This window comes from Bombus pyrosoma, linkage group LG7, assembly GCF_014825855.1.
Source record: "Bombus pyrosoma isolate SC7728 linkage group LG7, ASM1482585v1, whole genome shotgun sequence".
Lineage (NCBI taxonomy): Eukaryota > Metazoa > Arthropoda > Insecta > Hymenoptera > Apidae > Bombus > Bombus pyrosoma.
Genome location: NC_057776.1, coordinates 8,571,095 through 8,583,979, shown reverse-complemented (window position 1 = coordinate 8,583,979; position 12,885 = coordinate 8,571,095). Strand labels below are relative to the sequence as shown.

At 38.4% G+C, this 12,885-nt stretch overlaps 1 protein-coding gene and 1 long non-coding RNA gene across 7 annotated transcripts in view; one reads left to right on the top strand and one right to left on the bottom strand.

Annotated features, from left to right (window-relative positions):
- The window catches only part of LOC122569552 (discoidin domain-containing receptor 2-like), a 141,094-nt gene that overhangs the window by 122,459 nt on the left and 5,750 nt on the right, over positions 1–12,885 (top strand). For 2 of the 3 annotated variants that reach the window (XM_043730756.1, XM_043730754.1), the window contains 7 exons: positions 1,132–1,265; positions 2,803–3,010; positions 3,981–4,076; positions 10,221–10,396; positions 10,654–10,825; positions 11,567–11,829; positions 12,471–12,608. In XM_043730756.1, the coding sequence (XP_043586691.1) occupies positions 1,132–1,265; positions 2,803–3,010; positions 3,981–4,076; positions 10,221–10,396; positions 10,654–10,825; positions 11,567–11,829; positions 12,471–12,608 (1,187 nt within the window). The remainder of the gene's footprint in view (positions 1–1,131; positions 1,266–2,802; positions 3,011–3,980; positions 4,077–10,220; positions 10,397–10,653; positions 10,826–11,566; positions 11,830–12,470; positions 12,609–12,885) is intronic. The other variant, XM_043730755.1, reaches the window with a different exon arrangement.
- On the bottom strand, positions 4,091–12,506 carry LOC122569558. Of its 4 annotated transcripts, none has more exons than XR_006317504.1 (5): positions 12,321–12,506; positions 12,168–12,213; positions 11,287–11,812; positions 10,807–10,994; positions 4,091–10,360 (listed from the first exon to the last, which is right to left on the bottom strand). It is a non-coding gene; the product is annotated as an uncharacterized LOC122569558 (long non-coding RNA). The 4 variants fall into 4 exon arrangements; XR_006317505.1 differs by having other exon boundaries at positions 10,346–10,485; XR_006317507.1 differs by lacking the exon at positions 10,807–10,994.

Sequence of the window (12,885 nt, the reverse complement as noted above, 5' to 3'; positions counted from 1 at the left end):
AGAAGAGGTTCTCGAGCCTCCGGAGAAATCGACGTCTTTCGAATCGACGCAGCACGTTGTTGTTTGAGCCGCTTATTTGTCAAGTAACTCCACGATACAAAGATTAGAGAAAATTGATGAGATAGTGCGGGATAAGCATCGATCGAAGGTGCTTTGGCGCTAGAATTTCAAAAATTTCAGAAAGCGGAGTTAAACGCTTTGGCCGGTGAGCGACTCATTTGCAGTTCATCGAGTTCGAAGATTATACGTCGATTCCATTCGCTATAAAGCAACGATATCGAGTCTCTGAATTACGATGCCGCGCGAGGAACTTTGAACACCCTTTTGTACGTAGCATAGGCAACGAGATACTTTTCGGCGTAAGGATTGATTCTTGAAACTTTGAAACCGGAGTATCGATTGCAGGGGTGAAAGTAACCCGGCGAGAATGATATTTAAAATTTTTAAGCGAACGCTGAGGTAGGGATACTGGAAGAATCGATTCTCTTGCCGAAAAGGAGTAAATGAATAGTGTGTTAAATTCTCTAATATCACAGCTACTATTTCTCTCAAGTTCTGTCGAGAATGCCAATTGATTGGATTAAAAAAAAATAGAGGATGTCAAAAATAGGAATAGATAATCGCATAACATAAACCTTGAAAGATATCTGTGGACTGAAAGAATTCCGACAATAATATACAAAATATCCGACTAATTTAACTTTTTAACTCTCAAAGTTACAAATTTGAACTACATGTTTTCTGTAATCCAAACAGATTCGCACATACTGATAGCGACATTTTTAGAGACCGATGAATCAAATTGGTTAAAGTCTGTGAATTACGTTGGAAACCTTTGTCAATCGGTACTTAGCACCTGCTAAAACACACGAAACAGTAGATTACGCGAAGACGACGCTTTACAAAACAGAGAATCGACAGTGGAATGATGGAGGTGGGTCGGAAGGTTGAAGTTCTCGTATCCGGAAGTTGCCCCGAACGGAATCAATTCAATTAACGAGAGAAACAATAGATCAATCGCTGCTCAGGCTTTAACTTCGATTCAGGTTAACGAAGTTGCCCACCCAGGGTGTACGGAATGGATTCGTGGTAAATCAATTCCCCGCGAAACAGATACTTTTTCGTTCGCAGGCACCGGATGGGTCGCCTGGATGCGCGACACCTTCGTCGACGATTACGTGGAGCTCGTGTTCGAGTTCGAGGTAATTTGGATCTTCGAGGCTGTGCACATCTACACCAATAATTATTTCTCCCGCGACGTGCAGGTGGGTAATCTTTTAATGCACCCATTCCTCTTGCGAATCCACATAAACCACCCCAACGAAAGATAAAACTTTTAATGGCCACCGCTCGTCGTTAGACGGTTGCGATATTTTCCCTGAAACCAGATTACGATGCTGTCCTGCACGCCGATTAAAAGATCGACTTCGGGCATATCGAATTTTATATTAGTTACGATTTCAAATTTTATAACTGCAGTTTTCTTTCATGAAATATTGATCATTATTGGAATTTTAACGTTGGAAGTATCATAGCAAAGTAATTCTTTGGCTGACAGATAGATCTAAAAAATTGATGCATTTTAATTAATGAATAACTGTTACATGTTATCACGTTCGTTTCATTTCCTGAAAATATATTTCGTAGTTCGAGATACGTACGAATCTGCTGATTAATCAGTGCTTTTGCTTGACAGAGAGCAGTGTTTTTCCTCTTTTCAAGGAAATCTATGTACCCGCCATAATACAGTGGCTTCGTCTATATGTGTATTTCTTTTCATTTCTATTTTGCTAAGTATTAATTATTCCATAAGCAAAAATGACAGACAATTATCGAATTACAGTAGAAAAAGTACACTTTCATATATTTTGTACGCGCCTGTTCAGAAAAGAAAATTATTCCATACCGTTATGTGTTCTTCGAAACCAACGAGAAACTTTAATTTTTACTTGAATTCGAAAACATTTTCAATCGTCTTGTTTCAAATATTTCTTGAGATCGACGATGGTTTTGACGATATTCGAATGATCGGTTAAAACAAACATTTCTCACCAACGTGACACGAAGGAAATTTCAATCGTCATGTGGATTAAAAAATCGGCTTTAAACTCAACTCGACATATCTTGCACGTTGAAATGTCAATGCGATGCACCGGACGAATCGTTGGTATTTCCTTTCATCTGAATGAAAGGCCTCGCCGTTAAAAGTGAGTCGGGGCTTAAGTACCGGTTATTGCTTACACGGTGATTCGAGCGAGTGGTCCATCTACTAACTCCTATTAAATCGTACATTTCTTTCTTCTCCAATGGCTGATCACTCACCGCGTGAATTTCTCTCGTATAATACATCGCATTGTTACATTATTACACGAGAATTAATGTAGACGGCATCGTTAATCGAATGATATTTTAACTAACGCTGAAATTGAAACTATAACGCTGACAAGCGTAGAAGCATCGTGATACGAGTTGCCATCCATAGAGAATGCGATTAAATTTATCGAGTTACGCGATGTATTATATCCCCGAATTAATTAACTATCTAATTCTGTGATCGTTATCGTTCCCAACGAAATGTATTGTCTTTCGTTGTAGATTATTGTGCTTATACCGTTCGATTATGTTTGATTAAAATCTCCCGAAAAATATGATATTACGTTATTACGATATTTTAATTTCAATTCATTGAAACAATTAATAATAGCGAATAAATGATAATAGTCTGTTACAAAATTATATATAACGGTGAAGAACCGACACGTATCGTCGATGCAATCCCATCTTGGATTTTGTATGCTCCAGGTATTCTCGAAGGCGGATGTCTGGTTCAGTGTCGATGACGACACCTATGAGGAGGAACCATTATCTTACTCCTACATACCGGATATCGTGCTGGAGAACGCGAGAAACGTGTCTATAGGGTTACACGAACGCCAAGGACGATTTCTCAAGATACATTTGTATTTCGCTGCCCGATGGATCATGATCAGCGAAGTGACGTTCGAAGGAAGTAAGCCTTTTATCGCCGTCACGCGTTCTTTCATCGATCAAAAACGATCTACAGCCAATATGTCGACTAATCAACAAGATTTCGCGTACTAGGCGTGCTCGTAATCTCTTTTTCTCTCTCTCTATACTAACACGGTTTTACTTAATTAGAGTGCACTCGTACGACCATTGGACCGTGGTAATAAAAATCGCGGCGACTTTCGAACGGTCGTTTAATTACCATTTCACGGACCGCAACATCTCGTCAGAGCCATTGTTGAATCGATAACGAATAGAGCTGGTAACGACAGCCGGGATTTACCTATTTTCAACGTGGGTCACGGCGGTTTTTTAACTTTCATCGCGCGTTTGTCTCGAATATCTACTCCCTATCTTTCCAATTTCATCGCGCGATCCTAATGGCCATTCGAATTAACGCCGCGATCCGTTGAACCGATGTTCCTGCGGACGTCCCCGCAGGGACCTCGAGCCAATCGTCAAAAAGAAAGAATTTCCCGCGGAAATGAGAGCCAAGATCGAATAGGAAATACGAATAAAGCAACCGATCTGTTAACGGTGCTTGGTAATTCGACGCCGATAAAGTTGAGAACAAAATATTGTAATATTAAATTTTGAGAACAAGAGCAGATTTTATTTATGGTTATTGTATATAGTTATTTATTTACGATATTACGACACTTGCATAAAAAATGGATCGCTCTCGGATATCTTTTTGCAAACATCTCGGGATCGACGATTTTTTAAATTTACTCACCTACCAAGCCAACGAGAAATAAAATAAATAAGGAAAATGAAAGGATCCTTACGCGTGAATATTGCAAACAGCTTAGCTTAAATATCGCGTAATCTTCCGGTGTTCCATGCGAAAGGAATATCGGACGAATCGGAAGGTAGGAAAAAGGCTTTGTTGTCAGGCAGATTAAGCAAGATTTACAACGGTTTTATTAGCAAGACACGTCTTCTTGTTCCAGCGAATCCCTATGAAAATACCACGGAAGAGTCAGCATCCGAGTTCAGTAACCGGGAAATTCCAATGAACCCCGAGGTGGATCTCAACTTGCAAACAAGTAAGTGACTCGACGGTGGCGGCATTTAATTCGTATCAATCTCGAGTTAATTACACCCGGAGCATTCGAAACTTTTCCGTATCTATCTTATCTGCTACGCTAGGCTCGGATATATCAGCTTTCTAAGTTGGATATGTACAGGGTGTATCATAAATACATGTCCATAACTGAGGGGCTGAATCTTTAGTCTAAAACAAGTAAAGAAACGCTTTATGAATATACACACCTCGGTTTTCTAGCGAAGGACGATCAGAGAAAATGTTCCATTAGATCGTTACTTTTCAAGCCAATCTGCACACGATCTGCTAGAATGAAATACGAAACGGATTTGTATGTGGGACATATGTACGTTTCATAAGACGTTTTTTATTTTATCGTAGTGCATAGATTCAGGCTCTGTAATACGAACATACATTTATAACTCACCTTGTACGATCGAATTAAACGAGATCGTTGCATGATCGGGAATGTAATTTCGGTCAAGGTGAAGAAAAAAGTAATTTTCTCCACTGTGAAAGTACCAAAGAACCAAGTCAAATACGAAGAACGTCTATACGCACGTGTAACACAGTTGTGTAACTTCATCACGCTTAATTATTACCCTTTGTTCTTTACCCTTTAATCGGGCGACTCTTACACTCTGATTAAAATTTGCTCGCTTGGTTGCACTTGGGGATAAGATACATGTACTAGTAGTGTAGAACACTTATATCTTCTTACGCCATAATTTGATGCACGGTATTAATATTCGTAAGAGGTACACGGTTAATTGCTCAAAATCTTGAAAGATCCTTAACATCTTTAAAGTAACATTCGTGCAAGGATCTTCGACCGTCCGTGTTACTAGTCTTAGGATAGTAAACGTATTCGTGTTAATAGATTTACAATGCTACTTATACATTAAGTATATTCTTTGGAGAAGTTTGAACGTATTACCTATGTGAAAATGAATTAACGTTGTTCATTTATGCTATGGTATTTCAAATAAGATTCAAAATTTTCCACGATATTATATGTATTTTAGAAGATTATAATAATTCTCCGGCAAAAAGAACAATCAAACTCGATTCACAAAAGTCCATTAAACCAATCGTCATCTGTATTTTTTTATTATTCCCGAGTTAAATTAGCAGATTAATAATCGAATTACGCGAGGAGAGGTCGTCCCACTTCTTACTCCGGCGCAATCATCCGTTCGGCATCGGTCCGTCAGAAAATCAATTTCCCAATTTGTTCGTCCGATTATACAGCAGAATAAGCCCTCGATCGAGTTTCGTCCTCTTTCACTTTGTGAGTACATAAGGTTTGTCCGACGAAGTAACTTCATTAGCGAAACCAGGCCGCCATTCTTTGCCGAGCGGAGGATACGATTAGAGAGGATTCGCGAGTAACCGTCGGAGAGACGGAGAAACTTGGATAGTTTATAATTCACGTAGCAACTTCGTCGTAACGTAAACAATTAGTCGGATTAAGAGAGTACTCGTTCGAGAAAGGGAGCAAGAACGAGAAAGGGAGATGGGGCTCGCGTCGATCCGGTCTTATTGTTCTAATGAATCGATTTCATCGAGGTAAAAAGCACACCGCGAGCCTTTTCCATGTTCCTGTAAAAGGCTGCGATACGAACAAGAAAGAATATTTAATTTCTTTAATGTTTAATTTCTTTTTGTTTTAAAAGAATAAAAAATATTTGTATAGTAATTGAAGGGCTCGTAACTAGACAGCAGACTTTTTCGTAATAAAACTACCCTTGTCAAATTTTCCGATCTTTTAAATAATAACGCATTCCGGTAACCAGGAGCCACGCTCGCACAACGTCGATATTATAACAAGTAATCTATCTTTAGTTATCGTTGGATAAAAATGAAACGGTTCTATAAAGACTTTTGTCGCGAAGTCCACAATTTTATGATTTAACTGGATATAATTCTTCTCTGATATAATTACAGATACGGTCATAGAAATCACGTAATGTGGGGAATATCTTTTTTAAAAAATTAAATCTTAAGTTATCGTTTAATGAAAATTAATTGGATTCGTGAAAAGCTTTGTCACGAGTTCCACAACTTGGTTAGTTAATTTAACATAACTTTTCTGTAATATAATTACAGATGTATTCTGATATTATGTGACGCTTGTGAATACTCTGTTTAAAAAAGTTCTGTTTCAAAAAATCTATGGAACAGAAATTGAATATGCCATTGTTTTTCTAGAAAGACAGAAACGTTGAAAAGAATCGTTCTTCCTATAAGCCCTTCAATTTTTTTATTATCCAATGCGAATGTCGGGATTCCCAGTCGAAGAATAAACCACGTTGTTCCCCTAAAACTGGTTCATCCTTACCGCGTCAGTTGTTCTGAAAACTTTAACCATGTCTGAATGCATCCGCTTTAATTCAAGCAGGGGAAAAAGCTGGGTTTTACAGAACCATAACGCGATGAACTACTTTTTTATCCTATAAAAGCTCTTCGCTGCGTATACTTTTTGACGAACCAAAGAATCAAATTTCCAATTATCAGAATGAAATTTCCCATATCGGTATCGTTCCGTTCTTCGACTCCCTATTACCCCCTATATCATTCTTTTCCTCTTTTTCGCCATTTTATTTTGAATAAAAATATTTGTCTCCGCGAATGTTATTCGAAGAATACTGTGTTAGATATAAAAACATGAAGAAATTAGTTTTTAATGACGTAAATTATAAAATTCTCTAACATCGCGTTCCATGTATTATACAAAAGTATAAATGAGAAAATAACCACTATTTTTAACGACCATTGACGTATTATTACATTTTTTTCATAGCTCAAAATCCATACAGATCGATTATATCAGTAACTCTGAGAAAACGATGATTTATTGTATCTATTTCAATTAATAACAGTAAGTGATACAACGTATATCACTGTAAATCAAATTTTTTAAATTCTCGATCGTCTTTTAATTGTAGAACCTTGTGGTTCTGTATAATGTGAGATATCGATAGGATTATTCAAAAATTATTTTGCATTTTAATAAGATTGTTTAAGATCGTTTGAGACGTTGATAAAATTATCTCGGAATTATTCGAGATTTTGATAGAGTTATTTAAGAACTGTTTGAGATTTCAGTGCAATGACCAGCTACGAATGCGTTAAAGAAAGAAGACAACCAAAGAAACCAAACGTCGGAGGCAAACAGGAAACGACCAAGACACAGACTTAATTACAGGTCCCTGATGGACGAAACAGCAAACTCCTCTTCGTTTCCCTGTGTACCGAAAACTCAAAATATTTCCTCTGGACCATCACGAATAAACGAGCAGTTTGCCAGTCGCGCGTGGCTGCGATTATCCAGTCGAAAAAATAAAGAAGCGCATCGTTAGAGCCAGCCATAACGAGACGGGCACGTGTATACGTGAAATCTCGGTTTTTTAACATTCCCCCGCGCAAAGAGACAGAAAGATAACGTGCAAAAACATGAAAAGAAGATAGACAGCTTTACGTCCAAATACGTGTCGTTCCGAGTCCGAAAACCTGCGTTACTGGCATAACAAAATAAAGTGTACGTATCCAATTCATGTGGAGATTATCCGCGAGTTACAATGGAATTCATGAAAAATGCACGAGGCATCTTCGGGAAAAATAATTCAATGAAATTGCTATAGAACATTGGAAAGATTGGATTTCAAATAAAAAAAAAGTGGGTTATGTATATTTAATTACCAAAGTGATCGAAATGGCTAAATTTGTAATTTTTCATTCGTCGATTGAATTCTGAATAATTTTTTCGTAGATTTCGGGGATATCGAGGATTTGAATGGTTTTTTTTTTTGTCTTTGTAAAATATATTGACAAGGGATTGTATCCACCGTTAAATTATACATTTTCATTTTGACTCTCTGATACAAGTTTTATATTTTAGCCGTCAGTGGTACCTACCAATGTTAAAACGCAAATTGTTGCGATGACGAGCTTCATTAAGTTATTCATATGTTATTAAATTAAATTTACCTACACTGGTGATTATATTTATTTAAAGAAGTATTCTCAAAACACGTGTAACGTGTATTCTGGATATTAAAATACCTTTTAACCGACCGCACAAACGACCGCAAAATTTAACCTCGTTACCCGCTCTCCTGGACAAACATTTTCGCACACTCTTTCAAATAATCCAGTAGTGGATAACACTTCTTCCCTGGGCAAGTTTGCCTTTCCAACAAAAAGACAACGAAGGCAGAAAAAGAGCAGTAACGCTTAATGACTGGATAAAGCGCGGGATTAACAGAGGAGAGCCAGAAGTACATTGACGGAGAAGTTCGTAGCGTCGCGTCGATGTGAAATAAGCAGTTAATCGGACGAAAGTGGAAAATTAGAAAAGAAAGTGGTCCGCTGGTTGGACAGAGATTAGACAAACAGTGACGGAAACGGTTTAATTAGAAGAGAATCTGCCCAAGTGTAATCACGTGTTCCGCAGGCATTACCGCGCACCCCACAAATCCTCTAATTTTCTCGTTGCGTTTCATCCAACTCTTCGAGCCCTTGATATCGTTGCAAATAAAACAAAAATCGGACGCACGGTTGCGACATCGTTGAACATGGCGAAGTAGGAAAACAGCGTAGTATGAAAACGAGGGACCGACCACGTAAACGCAAAAATAAGAAAAAGCAGTGGAACTAAAAAAGGAAGAAAAGAGGCGGAAAAATAGCAGGGTGGTAGAAATAGGGAAAAAGGAAACGGGGGAAAGCCAATGGAAGCGAGTAGTATCGAAACAATACGAAACGGCGTGCTGTTTATGCCTGTTGATATTATCGTCGAGTGCCGCTCGAAGGGGAAAAAGAAGCAAGATTATCGGAAAGAAAAAGGAGGAGGGAAAAGAAAAATGGCAAGAAAGTCTAAGAATACGTAAGAATGAAAAGTAGACCACAAGGAATAAGACTGAAAAGAAAGGGAACAAAGCGATGGAACAAGATAGAGATGGGGAACAAAAGAAATTAAAAGCCCTCTGGCGTGTCCCCCTCCATTTTCCTCTTTTTTTTTTTACTTGTTTTTTCGAATCGATAGAAAGAGCCGTCATTTAAAGAGTAGATTTTCCGGTTCGAGTCGTCTGGTGTACGGGTCCACGGGGACCTGTGATCCCGAATTAAAGTCGAAATTGCAGGAATACCGAAGCTAGGTATAGAGGTAACTTGGCCATCATTTTACTTTTCTCCGAGAAACTGTATCGAGGAGCCGGCTGATCGAAGAAAATCGGTCTCCGAGTCTCTGGGCCGAGCTGAGATCTTGATCGCCACGCGAGGCCACTCTCGGCTGGCTTATTTATTTCTCTCGTAAAACCGGCGTCGTGACGCCGCCTCCGTTTTCGTTGTACACGAGCCACACAGCCGATAAAACAGCTGGCTTGGCCGACATGAAAAATTAGAAGAATGTAACGGCGCATTGTAAAGTCACTTTATCGAGCAACCCGCGCTTCGTCTTTCTCCAACTTCACCTTATTTCTCTTCTCATTCCTCTCCTTCCTCTTATTATTCTTGTTCTCCTTCCTTTTCCTACCTCGTGTTTTTCGTCCTCCTCCTCTAGCTTTCTTCCAACTATATAAAGTTTCGCTCTCAGTGAAACGGCGATTAGCCTTTTCCTCCGGTTCGCGATAAAATGTTACGGTTTTTTAAGCGACAGAAAGGGTAAAGAAGGGCATTCCGGGTCGGCTGCGCCCTTTAAGAGCAATAAAACCGTTTCCAGTGGAAAAAGATTCGTCCGTGTCGCGAAAAGGATCGCTTTCACTCCACTAACTCGAATTGCATTCTTCGTTATTCGATTAACCTCCTTTGTGTCGATGGGCTATTCGAATGCTCTCAGTTGCAAACAGTCGTGTATATTTGTTTGTTAGTCGATCTTAAATTTATTAAAACGAAGAACAAACAAAGATTATGCATTAACTGGATTTTTAAACGATGTTAAATATTCCTTTTCTTCTGTTCTATTTTACTTTTTTATATAAACATATTTATACATTTTTATATAAACATTATCGAATCGAAGGCATCGTGATTTTTAAATCGATCAATATGGAAGAATGATTCGATTCATTCCTTATGCGAAGAGAAATAAAGATACAGAGAGTATGGTTGGCGACCGTTCTCCATTAAAGCGAAACATTTGGCATAGTTACAGCAGCGGGAGAGGGTCAGGAATATTTAGAGGTACTAATAGGTGTTCTGACTGCCATTATCCTACTTCTTCTGCTGGTGTTCGTCATTATTCTACTTCTGAATCGACGACAAAAACTTCAGAGTTCGCCGACCGTTCTGAAAAATCCATTTGGATTCGCCATAAACATGAAGGTAAGAGCCAGCTCATAAATATGCCGAAACTTTTCCAGAACGATAAGACGGATTTTAATTTGTCATTAAAAGTCCTCAAACTTTGTCATCTGTAATATATACCAGTCAACACGAGCGCGTTTCGTTCGAGAAACGAGAAATAGAAAGGTAGTCCATTAACGAATATAATTGTACGCGGTGTAGAAATTATATTTGGCTAATATGGCAGGCTTTCCTGTATACTTTCGATCGATACAAACAATTCGAACGGTTTACAGGGACTCCTACTAAATTTAACTCCCGGTGGAATGCTGACAGAGACTGCCAATCACGTATCGCCGGACATGCCAGAGGACGGAAGCATGCACGAGTCTTTGACAATGGAACAATTCAATTCACCCCTTGTCAGCCCACAGTATAAATCTACGTACGCGATAGTGGCCACTTCCGGTGAGTTTTATAACGCGAAATCCTTTGCTTCTTGCTTTCGAGGAACGCAGATAAAATTTTCCCCCTTCGCAACGCACGTGGCCATTGAAACTTGAATCGAGTAATTTACTTTATTACCTTTCTTCAATTTTGAAGGTACACAACATCGTACAAAAGCCTCACTGCAAAACTGTTGTAAGGTATACGTTACTTGTTTTATAATGGCAAGTAAATATATTTATAGAAAATGTTTTCACTCGGAAACTTTTAGATATTTTTACATAGACTGGGTAATTTATGGTTTTTCCTTATTTGCAACCTCTTTTTTTTTTTTTAATGCTACGTTAAATGGTATTCTGACCTAAATAACGTAGAACGCATGTGACTCGTTTTAAACAAGAGAAAGAAGTAAAGGAAATGAGAGACAAAAATTAGTCCTGTTTTAATATCAAAAGTAGAATGGCAGAAAATACGTAACTTACCATCTTCGTCACTGTGTTTTTTAATGAACACTTATTTGCTGTTTTCATATAGCTCCGTCGCATACATTTCTATGTTATTTCTTCTATAAAACGTTCATGTGTAAGACTATTTAAAAATTCCACTTAAAGATTATGTCAGTATAAATCGTGCCACATTTTTAGTCTTTTATATGAAGTAGTGAAATATCTGAAATAAGAAATTCTACCGAAAGTATCTTGGTTTTTCCTGTATTCTACGAAGCAACGCGTTGAAGGTAAATAAAAATCGATTTCTTTCAAGAATCCCCGAAAGACCTGAAGGACGTGAACGTCTCGGAAGAAAGCGTTCGACTCGATACGAGACCTGAATCAGCCATAGGACCACCGAGTTGTTCCTCATCGCCGACAAACTCTCCCGCACGACATTCTCAACACTACAGGACTCTCCAAAGTTACACCAGTCCAACTGCGAAACTCAATATCGCAGCCGCGTCTAATCACCAGCGGGACGTCGATCAGATCCACTCGAAACGTTGGCACACAGCTCCTAAAGAGAAACACAAGGTTCGTACGTAGCGACCATTAGCTTTAACCAGCAATCTAGAAGACGAAATTGATTAATCGGCTCTTTGGTTTGCATAAATACAGATAAAATCTAAATTGAAAAGTCGAAATTATGATACACGATGAAACAAAATGCAACAGAAAATACGTATCTTTTATCCTTTGACAAAGGTATTGAACTTTTGAAGCTAGTACGAATCGAAGCTAGTTTGAGTTGATAATTACAATTGCTTCTCTATATATCTACGAAATGAATAAAACTTTCTCAAAATGATTCCGATATTAAGGTAAAAAATACGCTTGATACCTATGTATACATATGTAAATTCAATATTCACCTGTAATTCTTTTTTGAAAAGGACCCTTAATTACTCTCAGCTGGTTCTACAAAATTAAAATTCGATTAATTGAAATGAAAATAATTTTCAAATGAGAAGACCTAAAGTTCAAAAACTGAATCTTTATCTCTTCTATAATGTAACTCTACTCACCCACAATGAAATCACGCCACAGTCTCTGTTTACTTAAAACATATCTACGCTTTTCATCTCGAAACACTAATAAATTCAAACGTCCGGTTATAAAAATATTTTTGTAACAAATTGCAACGAACGTTGACGATCTCTGTATCGTTTTCACAGATACCCGCACCTGTCGTCAGCTGGAACATCGCGCCCAGCATGAACAAACCGTACAAGTGCAAGGAGATAGAGCCCACCAATATACCGCGACAGTGCCTACGTACCACGGAGAAACTTGGCTCGAGGAATATCGGCGAGGTACGGCGATAAACGATTGGGAAATGATGCGCTTCGCTACGTGCACGTGCACGTGGAATGCAGCTCCGCTATCTCGTGAACGCGTTTCGTTTCTCTCATAACTAATACGAAAACGCAGATGATGATGAAACACGATTCTCGTTTTCCCGGGTTGCATTAACCTTTAACACTCGCTTGTTACGTTCGCGACTGTTTAATCTAAATTTGCTCGGTAATAACGTTGATATGAGAAAGGGGAGTTTAGTTCTTCGCAATCCGAAAATTTAAAAAATACGAT